This window comes from Podarcis liolepis (assembly GCF_965112155.1).
Source record: "Podarcis liolepis genome assembly, chromosome: 3".
Lineage (NCBI taxonomy): Eukaryota > Metazoa > Chordata > Lepidosauria > Squamata > Lacertidae > Podarcis > Podarcis liolepis.
This window is the reverse complement of record NC_139557.1, coordinates 85,174,837-85,188,608: the sequence shown is the minus strand read 5'-3', so window position 1 is coordinate 85,188,608 and position 13,772 is coordinate 85,174,837. Positions and strand designations below refer to the sequence as shown.

The 13,772-nt window shown below is 44.9% G+C and overlaps 1 protein-coding gene across 5 annotated transcripts in view; it reads right to left on the bottom strand.

The window, feature by feature from the left end:
- Nucleotides 1–670: 670 nt before the first annotated feature.
- Nucleotides 671–13,772, bottom strand: part of VEGFA (vascular endothelial growth factor A) — a 30,645-nt gene continuing 17,543 nt past the window's right edge. Inside the window, exons 4-8 of one of the 5 annotated variants that reach the window (XM_083495989.1) lie at nt 12,401–12,477; nt 11,101–11,139; nt 7,955–8,026; nt 6,634–6,765; nt 671–4,533 (exon numbers count right to left, since the gene is read on the bottom strand). In XM_083495989.1, the coding sequence (XP_083352115.1) occupies nt 4,512–4,533; nt 6,634–6,765; nt 7,955–8,026; nt 11,101–11,139; nt 12,401–12,477 (342 nt within the window). In that variant the 3' untranslated portion in view covers nt 671–4,511. The remainder of the gene's footprint in view (nt 4,534–6,633; nt 6,766–7,954; nt 8,027–11,100; nt 11,140–12,400; nt 12,478–13,772) is intronic. The other 4 variants (XM_083495990.1, XM_083495991.1, XM_083495992.1 and 1 more) reach the window with 4 other exon arrangements.

The window sequence follows — 13,772 nt, the reverse complement described above, 5'->3', positions numbered from 1 at the left end:
CCTCGGTTTTCGAATGCAATCACTTCCAGTAGACCGTTAAGATTTCTGAAACATTCGAAAACGAGGCGCAAAGGACCGCCTGCAAATTCAACAGAGAAAATTGGGGGGGGGGGGAGAGACTCAACGAAAGCCATTTGACTTCCAAGGTGCGCTCGAAAACGGAAGCATTTAATTCCAGGTTTTCGGCATTTGAAAACCAAAACGTTCAACTTCCGAGACGTTCGAAAACCAAGGTACCACTGTATATAGGAATATTTGGATATCGTAACAACACAAGTAGGGAGCATTGAACGCATACTGGTATTCTGCCCATAGATCAAAGAGGGCGGTTTTGTGGCCTTAGGTCGCTACATAAGACAATTATTTCTCCCCTATGACAGTTGAGATCCTGGCCATTCACGTGCATTTTTCATTTAACCATTAATTGGTTACTTGTTACCTCCCAACCTCACATATACTCTCGATTTTCCTTTGACTGGGCTACAGTGTATGGATTGTCCTGGCATGCCCAGAGTGTTGATTCTGTACACTGCTTTTTCTCACAATGCACTTTCACAGCTATACAAGCCCTTCCCCCCGTGACCCCCTCCCCACAGCCGATTAGCAAAATCAGTTCAAAAACACCAGCAGAAAAAAAAGATGCAAAAGAAGTTTGGGAAAATAAACCAAGTGAGAATTAAATTCTTTATTACAAAAAAAGCCATAGATGGTGGTTTTTTTAAAGATATATTTGTTATTTTTTTGTCTAAAAATAAATATTTCATATGGAATCTTGAGATTAGCCAGTGTGGCAAATGTATTCTTTTCTTGCCACATTACAGATAAACAGTAGCACCAATAAATAAAATGATAGTAAATTTTTCTATATTTCTGGGCGCAGGAGCGGGTTACATATATAAAAATCGTAGTGTCTATTTATTCCGAATCACACATATACATAAACATATATATATATATATACACACACACATACATATAACCAAATATATATATAATATGTAGATGTATAACCCTTGCCTCAAAAGGAATGTGTAGGGGGAGGGTGTTAAGAGATATTAATTAAATAACTGATCATGCTACTGACTCTGTCAACAACTGGGGAGAGATTGGATGGAGCAGAAGAGTTAAAAATTTATACATAACAGTACAAAAAAAGAGGTACGGCTTATAAATAGTAAAATTAAATATTAACAAAGAATACTGAAAAATACCTAGTTTAAATTATTATTTTTAATTTCTAATTTTTAAAAAGGGATATTAAACAAGTATATAGAACAATGTTTGTCACCTTGCACAGCATGAATATATACATTTCAGCTGTGTGCGTGTGTGTGCACGCACAAGCACACACACACCCCTGCACGCACGCACACGCACCCACACTCACACATACACCACACTTGCTATTGGGTAGAAGGGAATTTCATAGTGGTTAATCATCAAACTTGCAACAAGTTGATTTTTTGCTTGCCTGGAAACAGACAGGCATTTGGCAGCATTCTCACACAGACCAAATGTAACTTGATTTTGTAAAAACCCAAACTTCTGAAACTGAGCACCAGGCGTACACCCCACTCCAGTGAAGGCAATTGGAAGCAAGCTTCCACACACACACACACACAATGGGCACATGGTTCTAGACCTCTGCATTCACAGCCATCCACCACTGAATTAGGAAACAGGTCTGCAATGCGAAATGGATGGCCAGCGCTAAGTGCTGAATCTCTTGGGGGGGGGGGAGAATCCAGAACCTACAGCAAGGGAAGAAGTTTGGATTCATTCCGCCCACTCACCGAGCCAATCAGAGCTGGCCTTACTACCCTTTGAGCAGCCAGGCAGCCACAGGTCCATGCATGCAGCATCCCTCAGGTGCGCGCGCACACACATACACACACTGAACGCCGACGTATTTTACATAAATTAAATAGGAATAGGTTTTCAAAGGCAACAATGCTGCTTCAAATCTCAAAGAGTCTGCACCACATGCACCTGCTTAGAAAGCAGCAGAAGCTGCCCACAACATCACAGGTGCTGGGTCCAATCCAACTGGGGGGGGGAGGGGGGAACGGAAGCACTGCCCTTCCAGGATCAATCCAAGTGCAGGAGCACCAGTTCCACTCACCCACCAAGTAAATTTCACCTAGAACTAATGAGTGAGGGGAGGAAAGGCTACCAGTGGATTGTATCCATGTTGCGCTTGCCAAGTCATCAATATGGCCCTATTATCATCAGCACTCATTTGCTGGCTAAGGCCAGGGTGCATTTGGGCAAGTCAACAAACTTCAGATATTTAAAGTACATTGCTGCCACCTCCTTTCCAGATCAGAATGTTTACTTAATACCTAGTGGTTTGGTGTGCTTTGGTGTTTATAGTGTTTTAGCTTGCAAAGGCACTGAGCATTATAGCCTGATCTCACAAGAGCACTTAGGCATCCGTTACTCAAAATTTGTGCATTATATCTAGGTGACTAGCCCAAGCTTCTGTGTTGTAATGCAGTCCCCATACCAGTGTTACAATGGAACTCTTGCCAGTTTTAAGAGTTGCAAAGTTTTTTTCTACTTTCCCAAGGGTTGTGCACACATGGACCCGCACATCGCAGGCAATGCATGTTTATAGTGGCTGTTGACTGGGCCTGATTTTACAAACACACACACACACACACACACACACACACACACCTTTAATTCAACAGCCTTCCCCAACCTAGCTGAGTTAGTCGTAATCCCAAAAAACTTAGTTGTAGTAAAAACAACAGTAGCCACTGGAAAGCACCAAGTTGGGAAAGCTGTGCTAAAGGGGGTTAAACGATACTGCCAACATCTAGAGAGCTTAAATATATTAGCCACTCTAGGGTGCTACCAACTTTAATCAGGTTCCACATAAGAATGTTCCGAACCTTGTAGTGCAGAAGCATGATGAATGGGGTCAATTTGAGGCTTTCTTTGTCACATCAAGCCAAGTTAGACAAGAGTTTTCTGAACAATTCAACACTGAAAATTCAAGATTCTACATGGCACATTGCTCAAGGTTATTGGGGGAGGGGGAAGGAAAATTTAAGATGGGCACCCCCAAAGTCCAGATGAGAGTTTACTTCAGGCAAATAAACTCATTATGAATTATCCAACGTTTGGTGGCGAATGCTTCATAAGTCTCTTGTTAAATAAGTTTCTGTTGCAACGGAGCACGTTTTCAAATAAACAAGACCGTGTATTGGTAGGATAGGCAACATTACGCCACCAGCATGATGGTGGAAAGAAATAAAGTTACAAAACTCCAGCATAGCACAAGATGTCTTGGCACATTCATGTTACAACAGATTGAGAATATTAATGAATTCACAAAACGAGAAGTAATCTCTCATCGGATACTGCCCAGCAGGCTATAAATGCCACTTTCCAATTTTGAACCTGTATATTTGTGTGCATATACTCCCCACACAGACACACACTCACCCCCCGCCCCAATCTATTGTACATATATACTTCAGATTAATATCCCTTTCCAGAGATGTTCCATAAGCATCTTCAATGGCAGCTCTGTGCATAAGGATGGCAGACAGCACTGCTCAACTGCCTGGCTATATATTCTTGCTTCCGTGTACTGCCAAGCCCCCATATCCTTGATTTAAGTAGCAAAGAGAGGTTGCAAGATTGTAGATCCCAGCAACGCCTGCTCAAGTTGACAAGCACCAGCCACTGACAATCACTGTTAAGGCCAGAACATAGATCCAGGGCAAAGTTCCTGCAGCAAAGTCATTCGACAACATACACCAGTGTCCCATCAAAACAGGCAGGTTGCAAGACAAGTTGGGGCAGATCGTTTTGGAGAGGAGGGAGAGGGAAGTTGACCGAATCCTCAGACCTAGTGGCTAGAGTCACTTCCTTGACCTTTTGACCCATAATATTCCAAGGCCCCATCTTTGGAATCCCCTGCCACCTCCTCTCTGGTGCCAATGTCTCTCCATACAAGACAGGGCCTGGGGAACTGAGCTTGGTGGAGCAGCATGCTTAACAGAGTCAGCAAGAGTATGAAGATTACACTGAGCGCTTTTGGCTGAAGTCCAGTCATCGTTTCTTTCTTACGCCCCAAGTAGCCCACTTGTGTCCACAGCAGTTGAATATATCCAGTGAAGACACCAATAATGTTAGCAATGTTTTTCTTTCTTTCTTAAAACTCAGAATATATATGTATATCTATATTTACAAACATATATATTTTTATTCATGTGAAACGGGAGTCCTAAAACATACCACTCCAGTCTCCCTGGCTCTATTATTTAGCAGCATGAGAAGGAAAGTCTCTATAGAAAACCAGTTCAAAACCAAAAGGTGAATCTTGTGAGGGTCCTCGGGGAATGTTCCTTCCGGAGTCCATCGTCCGTACTCAAAAGTGCTGTGCTCTACTGATCCTTCATTTTAGTGTTCATTTGGATTAGTGTTTTTTGACCAGGCGAGATATCAGGCTCCAGAAACCAAGGCTCTCTTCCCCCACTCCTTTTCTTCTCTGCTGCTCACCGTCTCGGTTTTTCACATCTGTTGAAGAGAATGGGTGGGGAGAAGAGGTTATGGTTAACTGAAGTAACTTAGGTGTGGGATTTTCTGAGGTGATGAAGGCAGTGGTAGGGGAAGAGGAGAACTACAGAGCTACTAAAAGAACAGCCAGTCCCATTGTTCCGCCACATAAATCCATACAAAGCAGGTGAGGTGGCTGACTTGAGATTTGTCTTAAAGAGCAATTTTTTTGGAAAAAAAAACCACAACACCACTGCATTTCCATGTGATCCCCGCTCCCAAATAATGACAGAAAACTACTTTCCTCTCCAAACTGTCATACCTCCTTGCACGTCGCAACTCACACATACACAAATTATCCCCTCCCAATCTATATTGTTTTTTGTTTTGTTTTTTTATGTGGAGGTGCAGCCAAACAAAGCCGTGAGTGTCTCACGCAGGCAAAAGGGAAACAAAAAATATATATTGTTTGTCATTCCACTCTTTGCCAAGAGACAGTGGTTAGTGCCTGAACACAGCAGCAACAGTTTGTGGCAGAAGCAGGAAGAAGATGAATTTGCTGTGCCCTTTTAAGGTCCAGATTTCATAACTCAGTAGGAATGAAAGTTCATCTGAAGCAGCTTTCCACACTCACACAGATATGAGGTTGCCAGCCCCAATGAGTACAGCCTCTCCTCCCACCCGATGCACTGACAAGACACTCTGAAAATCATCATTTCACCCTGGCACAGGGGAGAACCTAACCATGGGGTGAATAATTTCCAAATCCTAGAGCATTTTTCCTCCTCCTTTGAGAAACCTTCTGAGCCTTAAGCTTCTAGCAAGGATGGTTTTCCAAAGCTGCTCTTTGGAAAGTTTGAGGAAAAACTATAAAGGTCAAGGGCAAGAAGATGCCTGGTTTCTCTCCAGGGACTACTTCTGCAGGGTGAACTGTAACCCAAGAAGAGCTGGCTCCCTTCTTTCTGCAGCAAAAGGCATCCACACTCAGGTTACAACCCCTCGCAAGATTCCCCTGCATAGAGAGCAGTGTGTCTCAAACTCCTCCACTAACAGAGAATGGAGCTTGCTGGCCAATCATATCAAAAAGCCCAACGGTCTCCAGCTCAACATCTGCAGGCACACATGGTTGACTGCGGATACTGTAGGTCAGTCTTCACCAATCTAGTGTCTTCCAGATGTTTCTGACTACAGCTGCAACTCTACAGAGTCCCAGCAAGTCCAAAACATCTGCAGGGCACCAAATGGACAAAGCTACTGTAGAACCACATGTGCTATTCTCAGAGAACTAAATGGACTCCTGCCCTTCTAGCCTTGGCTGCAGGGGACCCTTTCTCTCGAGGCAGAAATGCTCATTTCCCAAACGTGAAAACAGGATGTATGAAACCTCTTGGTGGCAGGAAGCTCTGGGATCTTTGTGAAGGGTTGGGTGGTATTTGTGGTTACAAAGTGGATACAGAGATGATGACATCTTGTATGCACTCAGTCAGACTTTGAGGTGGTGCATATCATTGGCTTGTGGCATTGCTTCTCTGCCTATTCTAGTCCATGCAAGTCACTCTTCCAATTACACCACAGATGGAAGGACTCAGTCCTAAGGTGGACTACCGCTGCAAGCCTTAATAAAGATTTTAAAGAGCTTGTCTAGTTACACTCCAGTTCTCCTTACAGCCCTGTGTCTGAAGCAAAGGGGACTTCTATTATGATCCAATAGCCTATATCCTATTATACAAGCACTTGCATCAAAGGTACTGAGCCCTTTCCCCTGGTTTCCAGCAGCATGAAATGAGCCATCTTGCTAGCCAAGGAGCACATTCTATCTTAACACCGCCCTGTCTTGTCGTCATTCCAGCCCAGCCCTACCATAACACAGGAAGCTTGTGGCATGAGACTCATAATAGCCCTGTCCTTTTCCCTATCCATGTCAAGCAGGGGAAAGGAGGGATCATAGAGCATTGGCAACAGAAGCCAGCATGAAGCAAACTTTCTCTCTCTTGCTCTTTCTCAACTTGAGAGTGTTTGTGTGTTTGTGTGAGCTGCACGCACGTGTGTGTGTGTGTGTGTGTGTGTGTGCCCATATGTTTGTGGGTATTTTCTCTCTCTTTCATTCTTCAGGACACAAACCTGCAAGTGCGCTCGTTTAACTCAAGCTGCCTCGACTTGCAACGTGAGTCTGTGAATTTGCAGGAACATTTACAGGTCTGGGGATCTTGTTTGAACAAGTGCTTTCTCCTTTCTGAGCAAGGTTCACAGTGACTGCAAAAAGGCAAAAGGAAAGAGGTCTAAGCTACAGCGCTTTAGCGGGAAGAAATTTACACATGCAACACCCTAAACATTGAAGCAACCCCTGCCCCCAACCCCCACTCGCTCAGCACTGCTCATTCAGAACACTGCTGGCTGGCAGACAGTCCCAAAGGTGTTCCAACACTTACTTGCAACAGCTTAAAGAGAAAGAAACCGGCTCTCTGCAGCTGCACAATTCACAAATCCTGCATTAGTCCAATTGGCCAAGGTAAAAATGGCGAGAGCCTCCTCATGTTAACAGAGGTCCCCAAAACAAGAGTGAAAACATGTTAAATACCCAGTGGCAGCTCCTCCTACAAAGAAAGTCTTGCTAATGTCAACTGGGGCAACAGCTATACCAAAAGGTGGAGAGGAGAGGAGACAGTCTCCTAGATTCAGCTGCTTTGTGCGTGGGGGCCTTAATAATAATAATAATAATAATAATAATAATAATAATAATAATAATTTTCCCCTTAGGGATTGAATCAAAATAGCTCCTTTTCAAATCCCTTTCCTGCTGCAGAACTGCCACCAGATTATTAGCAATGCAGGATTCTGTGAATTGAAGAGAGAGAGAGAGTAAAAGAGGAACCACCAATATCCAGAAGAGAGAGAGAGAGAGAGAGAGAGAGAGAGAGAGAGAGAGAGAGAGCTCCTCATACATTTCCCAGAGTCCTCTAGCTCCTCACTGGTTAGTGTTACCATCAGATCACACACACAGACATAAACATGCATGAATGGCAAGCACCAAGCCCTTGTTGCCAGCCTCATTAACAATGACAGCCTTAAAGGGAAAGCTGAAATTAAGGGAAGCGAGGAGATGGGAAATCACACAGGGGGAATTGCAGGGTGCAGCAACAGTGAAGCAAATAAGCCTGCCTGTCCCTTCATGTTGTTGTGCCTTCGGAAAAGAAAGAGTAATCCCAAGAAGAAGAAGAATCGCTCCTCCTTTTATGCCTCTGTGTCAGACGTGCCAAAGCTGCTACGCTACCACCACCAGTGAGGCCACCCCAGCTCTCCACGAAGGAGTGATTTGGAGAAGTGGGTGGGGAATTGTCTCTTTGTTGTAATTAGGTGTATTGCAAGCAGGTGTTTTGATTTGAGGGGTGATGGGAAGAAATGGGGAACGGGCAGAGTCTACAAGCACATGATGCAAACGTACAAGTTTTGTGGTTTATACCGGCCTCTCTTGCGCTTTCTCTTTTGACCCTTCCCCTTTCCTCGCTTTGATTTTCTGGAAGAAAAACAAAACAAAAAAAAGCAGAAAGAAAGAAAAGAGAAGGAAGGAGGAAGAGAAGAAGCGGGAAGGAAAACAGGGAGGGAGGACAGGAAATGGGGAAGGAACTGCCCTGTGGGCTTGGGTGAAGAGGAAGCCCAGGAAGAAGAGAAGGCTGGAAAGCCTTTGGCTCAAGGTTTCTTTTTTGCCACCTCTTACTCTAGCCCCCTTCACACCACCAGCACAACCTCTGTCAGGGCTGCGGAGCTGAACCATGGCAGGACCCAACAATGTCTCAGCATGCAACCCTGCCACTGGCCCAAGAGATGGCAGGAGCTACTTCTCCCCACATGGAGGTGGGGCTTGCTGAAAGAGGCCTGGAAGCCACCTGTGCCCAAATGAAATGCAGCTGGTAAGAGACAGTGCAGGCAGGCATCCTTGATAAAGCATTTGCGCCTTGCCCAGCATATGTCTGGATTCTTCTGACACACAGAACTTCTGACCTCAGAAATCCAGTTTGAAGAACTCCAGTGAAATTATAAGGGTGGAATTCAAAGTAGCACTAAGGAGACCACCCATCTTTGCCCCTATTCTGTGGGTTGATTTGGGGGGCACAGAAGGAAGGAAGCCCCATTGCACTAGCTGGACTTCTTGTGTTGGCTCCCACTAGCACAACCATTTAGTTGAACTCAGCCCTAAGTGGTGCTCAAAAGTAGGCAGGCAGCAAATGGAACTGCTGACTAAAATCTCAACCTCAGTCCCTTTGGCCTTACTCTGGAGACCATGAACTCTGGGTCCATTTGAACCCAGCATGCTGTTCCACAGCTATGACTGTCATGTTGCAACCGACAGCAGAGCAGCCAGTTCTGCTATCGCTTTGCTGCTGGGGTCATCCACAAAGACTGAAGCCATAACTGATGCTGGCAGGTGAACAACGATGCAAGAAGAGGAATCCTAACCCAAAGAACCAGCTGCTGAACTTCTCTTGCCTCTCAAGCCCTGCTGGGAATAAAGACCTGCCAAACAGCCTATTTCTAAATGAAGAGGTGGTGAAGTAAAGCCTCAACCTAGCTAGCACTCTTTGGGTTATGGCACAGTCCTGCCAGAGAATTTGGAGCCACCTTCCTATAGCTAAGATAAGACTGATAACCTGCTAATATAGGAACTCAAGTCTTATTCCAGTATGGGAAGCTGCCTTATAGCAAGCAAGACCACTCAGTATTTATTATGCTGAATAGCAATGGCTCTCCAGGGTTTCAGGCAGTCATGTTTCCCAACCCTACCTGGAGATGCCCAAGACTGAACTTCAAACCCTTTGGGTAGAAAGCTTATGCTTCACTGCTGAGCTACAGCCCTTCCAAATGTATGTTGATAATGTGAATTAATTGAGATCGGCAGGAATGCTCAGCTCCAACCCCATGACCCAGGTGGATGTCTGGGGAACCCTGATTCCCCGTGTTAGCAGCAGATCAAGGGAGAGGTGCACACAGAAAGAAGCAAGAGCATTTTGAGAGGGTTCCTACATCTCGCTCCCAAGATCTACCTCCTTCCCTCCCACAGGCAAGTCCACATCAATGGGATGGGAAGAAGAGGCGGGCTGTGGGGGTAACTGGCTGCATCTTTCCCGGGACTTGTTCAAGCCTGTTGGTTGGCACCAGTTTCTCTTTTCCTTACTACAGGCAGAGTAAGCACCCCCAAATTGCAGCTAGAGCTACAAACAAGACAGAGGGAGTGGTGCCTGCTTGAGGAAAACCTTTCCACAATGCTTGACTTCGTGAAGGACACATTCCCCCGGAGGAAAGCAAAACCAACAGCATCGAGCGCAAGAGGAATTTCAGCTTAACTCAGAGTGCCCCATGTTCTGCGAAATTTGCAAAGTGAAGCAAGCCACCTGAAGTTCAGCCAAAGGTGAGGAGTGGAAGTTTCAGCAGAAGGTGAGAGGACTTTGGCTACACGAGCATTTTCTCTCCATCGCAGCAGCACACCCTGATCTCTTTCAGCCACTCCATTGAACAAGATATTCCAGAAAGAACAAGCCAAGCTGAAAGTGCTTTGCTGGGCTCTCCCCTCTTGATGGTTCCGTGAAACGAATCCCAAGGAGAAGGTTAGAACATGGTAATGGCAACATAGCTGGCCATTAAGAGTCTCTTTCTTCCTTTCTCCTCTCTCTCTCTGTTTCTGCCTAGCTGCCATAACAAATCAGAGACTGTCCACTGTCCTACTCATGCCCTCATAATGCATGTGTAATTATTATTTTTAATCCAGGAGCGGGAAGAGAAAACATTACATTTGCCCTTGTTCGGTATGGTCTGGGAGATGGATAGAGAGGGATTTTTTTCCCCGATCAACACTGCCGCATTAGTCCACACAAAGCTGAAAGCAGATCGCCATTCACATTATAACATCAGCTAGTCCCTTTCCCATAAGGCAGCCCATCCAATGTCAAGAAGGTTCACATGTCAAGAAGGTTCACTTTATTTTATTCTACCCATTGTGATCAATATGCGAAGTTCATTCACATTTATGTCACCTCACTGCCCATACTCTGAACAGGCTTCTACTTTCAGCTTTTCCCCCTATAGCGGGCAGAACTCCCCTTCTCTGAGAGAGACAGCAAAGCTCACATGCATAGCCTTGGTGTTAAGAATCTATGCAAGCAGCTATGAATAAGTCAGCAAGTTTTCACCCAAGCAGCAAGAGAGAGGCAATGATTTCCAGTGTCCACAACAACAACTGCTCATGGAAGGAAACTTTAACCTAGAATCCATTCCCAAAGGGAAGGAGGGAGGGGAAGATTCTGTTGCTTCATTGTTGTTCTTTACCAATTTTGTCCTTGCTATTCTTTACAAATTTCTATGAGTAAGCCGTTTCAGTATGTTATCAGGCAGGAAAGAAGCAATAGTCATCAAAGCTAGGTGTGTGTATGTGTTATCTGCCTACAAAGAATGGATTCAGGGTGCAGCCCTTATGATGGCAATTTTGTTTGTTTGTTAAATCAGTTATTGTTTCCCATGATTGGAAGGAAAGGAGGGAGGGAGGGAGGGAAATTACCAACACCAAAAGAGAAAAAGAACTTAAGCCAAGTTACTTACTTTTCTTGTCTAGGTTTCACTTCTTTCTTTGGTCTCTCTCTGTGTGGAAAGACAAGAGAAGAGATATCAGGAGGGAACCAAGAATATATACACAGGTATCACACACCCGCTTTCGCCATGTTAAACCCCCTCTCCCCAAAAAATGATTACAAGGGTGTAATCCTTCAGCATTTTGCTTGTGTTATATGTTGTGTGTGAATTTGTTTTTATTCACACTTCTGTAAGCCATCCTGGAATCTTTCAATCAAGGGCCATTAACAAACATTTTAAATAAATTATCGCAGCCAGATGCAAAATAATTCCTGGCCATGATGCTAAGATGTTTCACAGCTAGCTATTGGCATCTAATGGAGTCTCATGCTGTGTGCAGGTATTTTGCCTGAACATGTGATGCTCAAAAGCAAGAGATGGAGGCAGGGGTGAGCATACAAGCTCCTCCCCCCCCCAGCTTCCCTAGGCACACAGGCTTCCCTTTAGATTGGGAGTGGGGGGGCCACTTTCTGCCCAAGGGCCTGATCCTAAGCTGGCTAGCCTTCTTCCGGGGGCTGCATTCCAACAGTGGGCAGGAGCAGAGGCAGAAGGGAGTAGGGCTGGTTTCAAAACATATCTTACATACTTTTATATACTGTTGTATATAAAATATTTCAAAAACATGTAAAAATGAATGCAAAATACGTAAAATGAAGCCCTAGGAAGACTGTGGAAAATGGTGAGGAAGGTCAACATAATTGTCAAATGCCATCACATGGCTGGGGTTTGCTAGAAATGACCATTCAGAGGGGCCTGGCATGCCTCCTTAGGCCCGTGCATCAGAGGTCACAGAGAGCTTAATGGAAGCTTCTGAAGAGGGTTTTGCAAGTGTGCTCCATTGAACACACTTAGAAACCTCCCCACAAGTGGGAGACACAGCTTAGTAGGGTTCCTGGTTGTTTCTAACCATGTTTGATTGAACGTACCTATAAACCCATTCCAGGTGTTTACAACCAGTTGAGTGAAGATCTAAAGGGAAGTCCACGTGGCAAGAGAAGTTGGAGGTGGGAGTTTAACTAGGTGTCCCTGCCCCAACTTCGCAAGCACTATGCATTCACAGCTTCACCATCCTGTGAACATACCTAATTGGTGGCGAGCAACCTACAACTATTATATTAAGAACATAATACCTCTATTGAAATATTCTCCTTCAAGCAATCATCAAACAGAGGCCCTTCCATACTAAGGCTGTGAACCTTTTTAGTCTTTTCTTTTTTTAAGATGCAACTGTAAAGCAGTCGGTTCAATTCCAGAAGGTATCCACTCTCACCTGCATTCACATTCTCTGTGCTGCTGGAAGCTCATCCGGCTTAAGTGCTGGCCTTGAAAGTGTTTAATTCTCAGGATCTGAAATGAAAGGAGGGGAAAGAAAGAAGGTAGAGGCTGAGTCTCGTTCACCAATCACAACCTCTCAAAACAAAGAGGCAAACAGCACTATGGCAAAACAAAATTAAGAGAGGCTCCAATCCTATACCCACCTAACCTGAGAGCAAGCCCCACTGAACTCAGTAGGACTTACTCATGAGTAGGCATATATAGACTTGCTTTCTAAAGCAGTAAGAAATATAAAACTGTGTAATTCCTGCTCCGGATGACCAGCACAAGAAGTTTGTTAAAAGGGCAAGTCTATACATATTTTTCGACTGTCTTCCTCTTACTTGAATTTTAGCTACCAAGCAACTTGCCCACAAAAATGACATGCTTCTCCACAGGTGGGGCAAAGGACCATTTCTGGAGGCATATTGGTGCCTGGATTCAGGAAGACACAATGAGACACGACTTGAGCAAGGCAGCGACAGACTCAGGAGACTTTTGGCAGCCACAATGATTTCAAATGTATGTAGAGCACACAGGATGATGAAACTTGAAGTGCAGGTTGCTACTGAGTGCGTGTGCATTTGCAATACTAAGGAAAGAGAGACGCGTGCAGGAGCAAACCACACATGCAGGGCTCATTCCATCAGTCAACTCTATCGGGCCTCTTCTCTCGCTTGTCCACTGGAAGCAGCCATTCCAGGAGGCTGCCTTAGCAGAAGAAACGGGAAGCAGGGCTCAATCCATCAGCTCTGGTCACTAAAATAACTATTCAACTTTTAAGAACTGGCATCTGAGTTTGCTTTTCCTCCTCTTCCCTCCCTTTTCCTTTTGTGTTAGATCTTTCAGATTTCACACCTGCAGGCAGGGACTGTCATGTCTGAACTGCTTGCATGCAAGATGGGTGGAGAGCAGGGTACTAATGCTATAAATAATGAGGCTCCCTAGTCCTGCAGACGCTAAACTCTGTCTCAAAGACAGGCTTGCTAGTGTAGTCTGTTTGGTGAACAGCAGGTTTAGGTGATAAACCCTTCAGCTTGGGGGCCTGTTCCTCTGCCTTGTGCAACAGCACGCAAGGGTGGCACTGCCAAAATGATAACTGGCAGGTATGCAAGCTTAACTCCATACTTCACTAAGGTCATTAGTAGAACTGGTTTCCTTGGAATCCACATTGCCACTTGTGGTCTTGGGTCTGGATACCAAAAAACCACCACGGCATTTACACCCTCTGTTTGGGTGTGGCCAGGTCTAGAATGGCAGGTTGATATCTGTAAATGGTAACTGGGGGGCATCAGCAGTCGTTTTCTTAGGCACGGATGCGGATGCGG